We start from the raw sequence: 6,350 nt of genomic DNA on the forward strand, positions 1-6,350 counted from the left end.
TAGAGTGTTCAAGAGTGAAGTGGACCCTGGGATATGAAGGGAGGGTCATAGGTGGGTGTTTAAAATTTCATTTCTTTAGGGTTTTTTCTCATTTCTCTGCTCTTTTTGGATTGAGTAAGGTATTAGACTGATTTTATTGTTGATGTTAGGTCTGTATTGCCAGTGAGAGTAACAGCTGCATGATCTCCCCCTGTGCTTTCTCCCTGCATGATTTCTCCCTGTCCTGATCATTCTGCTCCCAGGCAGAATGATCTCAGAGATGAGGTCATAGAATGATCCCCATGAGGCCTGAGACACCAGGAGTGAGTCTACAAGAACTGCTCTTCTCTTGCTGAGCTGGGCCAGGCTCCTGGGATGGAGGGAGCTCATGGCAACCCAGCAGCACTGCAGAGAGACAGCTCTGCCCAGGAGCAGCTCCTCTGCCAAGCACACAGGGCTGGGACACTGCCTGTAGGCACCGAGGGGAGACCTGTGAGGCTGAGAGAGCTGATGGATGCTGAGAGCTCTGGAGGAGAAAGGTAAAGAGACTTTGCTTTGAATTCTCTGTTCTTGGTGACTGGGTGGAAGAGAGAGCTGAACTTTTCTCAATAACTTTGCAGAAGGCAGCGCAAACTCACTGGTCACTAGGACTTGTCCGAGCTTCTCCTGAGCCCTGCACACACAGAGGATCCCCGGGGCAGTGCCCTGATGCCAGGAGGGGTCTGCAGAGCAGAGCTGAGCACAGGCCATGTTGGATGAGACATGTGAGCACAGAGCAGGAGGTGAAATGGGCAAAAAGAAGTAGACCCAATGACAGCTCCAGGCAGCAGGGACATTGTCAGGGAGAGAGAAGGAGCTTCTATCAGACCTGCTGTGGCAGTGGGGATTTGGTACCTCCTGAAATCCCCCGCAGTGCTGATGCTTTCCCTCAGAGATTCCCTGGTTTCTTCCACACAGCACAGGATCTGCACCCAGAGTTCCAGGGTTTCATACTGAATCTTCTACTTGGCAGCCCAACAACAGTGATGAGAAACCTCTTAGTTCTTTTCTGTATGCCCCTGTGCATCCAGCCTTGGCTGCAGCATTTTTCGCTGTGTCCCCTCCTGTCCTTGCTGCCTTTGCCCCACCTTTTCGAAAGCTCCAAAGCTCTGCTCTGCCCTCAGGTGAAATTGGAGTGACAGTGCTGAAAAGCTCATTCCTATCCACAGGGGATTTAATCTGTGATCAGGCCATCCTTCTATTTACTGACTGCTGCCAGGCAGGACTGAGATCTTGAGAGCCACAGCTGACCCTGCTCCCAGCAGTGGCACGCTCAAGCCAGCACAAAACAGACCTTCAAATAATCAGTGTTAATTGGAAGAGGATTTCCTAAAGAAAAGTAAACTGTCACTGCATTCGTTCCTCTTTGACAGGTCTCCACACTTGATGGCAGCAGATGTCCAACAGCAGCAGCTCCATCAGCCAGTTCCTCCTCCTGGCCTTTGCAGACACACGGGACCTGCAGCTCCTGCACTTCTGCCTCTTCATGGGCATCTACCTGGCTGCTCTCCTGGGCAATGGCCTCATCATCATCACCATAGCCTGTGACCACCACCTCCACACCCCCATGTACTTCTTCCTCCTCAACCTCGCTGTTACTGACCTTGGCTGCATCTCCATCAGTGTTCCCAAATCCATGGCCAATTCCTTGTGGGACACCAGGGCCATTTCCTACACAGCATGTGTGGCTCAAATCTTTCTCTTTGTATTTTTGCTCTCATCAGAGTTTTCCCTTCTCACTGTCATGGCCTATGACCGCTATGTTGCCATCTGCCACCCCCTGCACTACGGGACCCTCCTGGGCAGCAGAGCTTGTGTCCACATGGCAGCAGCTGCCTGGGCCAGTGGGTTTCTCTATTCTGTGATGAACACGGCCAATACGTTTTCCCTTCCCCTCTGCCATGGCAATGCCCTTGACCAGTTCTTCTGTGAAATCCCCCAGATTTTCAAGCTCTCCTGCTCAGATGCCTACCTCAGGGAAATTGGAGTCACCATGGTTGGATGCTGCTTATCTTTTGGGTGTTTTGTGTTCATTGTGGTGTCCTATGTGCAGATCTTCAGGGCTGTGCTGAGGATCCCCTCGCAGCAGGGACGGCACAAAGCCTTTTCCATGTGCCTCCCTCACCTGGCTGTTGTGTCCTTGTTTGTGAGCACTGGTGTGTTTGCCTACCTGAAGCCCCCCTCCATCTCCTCCCCATTTCTGGACCTGTTAGTGGCATTTCTTTACTCAGTGTTTCCACCAGCAGTGAACCCCCTCATCTACAGCATGAGGAACCAGGAGCTCAAGGATGCTGTGTGGAAACTGAGCACTGGATGTTTCTATGCAGCAACAAAATGCTCATTGTTTGCATTTCACTTGCAATGGATCTCACATTAGGACCAATCTCTACTTTGTAGCTTTTTGGTGGTTGTGGTTTTTTTCCTTCCTGTTTATGTAAGCTATGTTAACATGGTCCATATTTATCCCATATTTCTAATAAAGTATCTCCAGGTCTTTTGTGACCCGGACACTGCATAATGATGAGCTGTGCTCTCTTTACATCCTGTCGGCCTAGAAAATATTTTTGGTTTGTTTTGTTTTTTTTCTTATATTTCTGAAATATTTACAAGCACATCTTCATGAGCTGAACCACTTGATTAATTGTCTGGAATGGCAATGCTTTCCCACCAAGACAGAACTGAAATGTCCTGGAAGAGTACCATAGAACAAAAGAATCACATTGGTTGGAGACCTTTATGGTCACTGAGACCAACCACAGCCTAACCCTGCCTAGTCTACATTTAGACCATGTTCTCAAGTATAACATCTACACACCTTTTAAACATCTCTAGGGATTGTGAGTCCACCACTTCCCTGGGCAGCCTGTTCCAATACCTGACTATCTTTTCAGTCGTTGCAGTTTTACATTGCTGGGTTCTGGTGGAAAAGGGAGAATCACATAGAGCAGGGAAAAAATGCAAGCAGCTGCATTTTTCCCCCAGAGAAGGGAGTGAGAAGATGTAATGAGCTGTGCCGACACCAAGGCCAGGGAAGGGCGGGAGGAGGCACCCCAAGTGCTGCAGAGAACGATGCCCATGTAGCCAGTAGAGAAACCCAGGGTGGAGCGGGTGTCCCCCCACAGCCCATGGAAAAGGCCCAGACCTCACCTGCAGCCCCTGGAGAGGCCCCAGGCTGGAGCAAAACGAGACAGACAGGAGATGCTGTGACCCACATTGGATCAATCTCCTCCCAGCACTGGCAGACCATGGAGAGAGACAGAGACACAGAGCTGAGCAAGGGTGAGATTTGCACTGGAACAGGATTTCTGGGGGGAGGCTGGTAACCCCATAGAAGACTGGGACTGAGAGATACTGTGATTTATTACTGCCTACCATAGCAGTGACCCACGCTGGGGCAGCTGGTGAAGAGCTGAAACCCTGTGTGAAAGTTGTCATGTTGGAGAAGTTCATGAAGGACTGTCTGCCCTGGGTGGGACCCCACGGTGAAACAGGGGAAGGGGGTGAGGAATGAATGACACTCCCCCCCCCCCACCCCCCGGCAAGAAAGAAGGAAACCAACTTGCAAGGGACTGACTGAAGCCCCCATCTCCTAGTCCCTGGCTCTCCCATGCACCATGGGGGCAGGGAGAAGGGAGCAGAATCATAACTAAAGGGCAGACTGCTAAGAAGGGAGGGGTGGGGGGAAGGTGCTTTAAGATCTGGTCCCGTTGTTTTAAGATCTGGTCACGCTTCTCATCACCCGACTCTGGTGTCACTGGGTGTGCAGTGCAGTGTAAGAAACTGGAGAGTTTTCCATCCTTCACTCTGTTGAGTCTGTTTAGCCCAGGTCATTCATTACAGGATGATCTGTCCCTGTCTTTATCTTGACTTTGGAGCCTCTTAGTATCTATTTTCTCCCCTGTCCAAATAAAAAGGGGAGGGATAGATGGACTTTGGTGGGCATCTGACCTCCAGCCAGGCCTAAAACACTATACCCACACAAGTCATATGCCTTCTCTTGGCATCAAAGCTAATCCAGCACCAATGAAACCACAACGTCATACACAAGTAAAGGTACACACTCCTGCCCTATCCACCACTCAGGCAAAGGTGACTGACATGTCCCCATTCCTGACTTGTCAGGTATTTTGGCACCACTGACATCACAAGGACATTCACAAGATATCTGTCAGTTCCTAGCCAATCAAACATCCAGCTACCAGTAGCCTCAGAAGGACCTATACTGTCCATAAGCCTGGTCCTAGACTCAGGCTAGAGATATTTCCTCAGAACCCACACAGCCTCTTGGTCTTTTCCCAGCCTATCAACTATTCAGGAAGTAATGATACTCTCTACACAAGTTTTGAGCTTTGTCTGACCTACAGGCTACTTGGGAACCACTGACATCACAACAGAGACCATCTGCCTTCTCTTGTCCTGTCAACTGTTCCAGAATCAGTGACCTCACAACAACCTCCACTGTCCACAGCCTGCTCCAGATCTGTCAGTATGACCTCACAAGCATGTATTCCCCTATTGGCCAAGGACACATTGTTGAGATATTCAGTTTCCAGTGACCTCACAAGCATCTACCAAATCCATGAGGCTACTCTCCACATGTTTGAAGTACTCCATCGTCAGACCTCTCAGGGATCGTTCTGCAGCCTGTTTTAGTGGGGGACCCAGATGGTTTTGTGTTTCTTTTCACCTTTAAACATTTTTTCTTCATTAAATTAAACCTTTGCAAAGCAGGTTTGATCCATTGCATACCTAAGTGTCCTGGTTTCAGATGGAATTCCGTGTTTAGGAATTAGGATTAGAGCAGTGCTGAGAGCACCCTGATGTTTCCAGTTGTTGCCAAGTAATCAAGGACTTCTCAGTTATTCATATTTCCCTACTGACCAGTGCTCGGGTGGGCACATTAGCATAGATAACCCTTGGCTATTGTGTTGTTATCTGTCTTCCTGGACTGTGAGACAGATGCAGAAATCACAACCAACGCCAATGGTTACCAATCAATCCATATAAACAGGAAAAAGTAAGGAAAACATGGGGGCAATGGGGGAAGCATACCGTCACAGGGTATCAGGAGTGTAGTTTTCACAGTCCCTCTTTTGCTTCCCATTGCCCAGCCTGGGTTGGCTGCCAGTGTTGGGACTCCCTCCCTCCCTGTGGATCTAAAATCATTCTGACCTCTAACTTTAATCTGGGTGATTAGAAAGCTTAGGGATCTTTCTTACATGAGGTCATTTGGATTGTTTTTGAAACTATGGGCTTTCATCAAAGATGCAAGCATCATATGTCAGTGGCTTGTCTTTAACAGGAAATCCTGGTGCCCGAGGCCTGCCAGTTTGGTCAGTGGGAGCCAGAGGGTGCGACATCCAGTGACAGCAGTTATCCCACCTTGGAGAACTGGAACAACCTTGGATATGAGCCACAACAGCTTCTCTCCGATTGATGATTCAGTGGGAAGAAATGTTTCTTGCCTTGGTAATGTTATTGGTCACAGTCGCGAAGAACTTAGCTACACAGAGCAGAGAAGCAGGCACTTCTTTTATTCCAGTGCTGGGGAACACAGAACTTATATTTCTGAAATATTTCTCAAATATTTTTCTTTTTATTTTTTATCTCCACAGAGTACTGTCTGCTCACTGTCATGGCCTATGACCGCTACGTTGCCATCTGCCACCCCCTGCACTACGGGACCCTCCTGGGCAGCAGAGCTTGTGTCCTCATGGCAGCAGCTGCCTGGGCCAGTGGGTTTCTCAATGCTGTGCTGCACACGGCCAATACATTTTCTTTGCCCCTCTGCCATGGCAATGCCCTTGACCAGTTCTTCTGTGAAATCCCCCAGATTTTCAAGCTCTCCTGCTCAGATGCCTACCTCAGGGAAATTGGAGTCACCATGGTTGGATGCTGCTTATCTTTTGGGTGTTTTGTGTTCATTGTGGTGTCCTATGTGCAGATCTTCAGGGCTGTGCTGAGGATCCCCTCGCAGCAGGGACGGCACAAAGCCTTTTCCATGTGCCTCCCTCACCTGGCCGTTGTGTCCTTGTTTGTGAGCACTGGTGTGTCTGCCTACCTGAAGCCCCCCTCCATCTCCTCCCCATTTCTGGACCTGTTAGTGGCATTTCTTTACTCGGTGTTTCCACCAGCAGTGAACCCCCTCATCTACAGCATGAGGAACCAGGAGCTCAAGGATGCTGTGTGGAAACTGAGCACTGGATGTTTCTATGCAGCAACAAAATGCTCATTGTTTGCATTTCACTTGCAATGGATCTCACATTAGGAGCAATCTCTACTTTGTAGCTTTTTGGTGGTTGTGGTTTTTTTCCTTCCTGTTTATGTAAGCT

The 6,350-nt window shown here is 49.1% G+C and overlaps 1 protein-coding gene across 1 annotated transcript; it reads left to right on the top strand.

The window, feature by feature from the left end:
* Window positions 1-1,414: 1,414 nt before the first annotated feature.
* On the top strand, window positions 1,415-2,395 carry LOC311199731 (olfactory receptor 14A16-like; the record flags this gene model as incomplete). The annotated part of the gene is made up of 1 exon (XM_084273866.1): window positions 1,415-2,395. The coding sequence occupies one exon, from the start codon at window positions 1,415-1,417 to the stop codon at window positions 2,393-2,395; it is 981 nt and encodes a 326-aa protein (XP_084129992.1).
* Between the last annotated feature and the right edge of the window lie 3,955 nt (window positions 2,396-6,350).

Source organism: Gallinula chloropus, assembly GCF_964237585.1.
Source record: "Gallinula chloropus genome assembly, chromosome: 21".
Taxonomy (NCBI): domain Eukaryota; kingdom Metazoa; phylum Chordata; class Aves; order Gruiformes; family Rallidae; genus Gallinula; species Gallinula chloropus.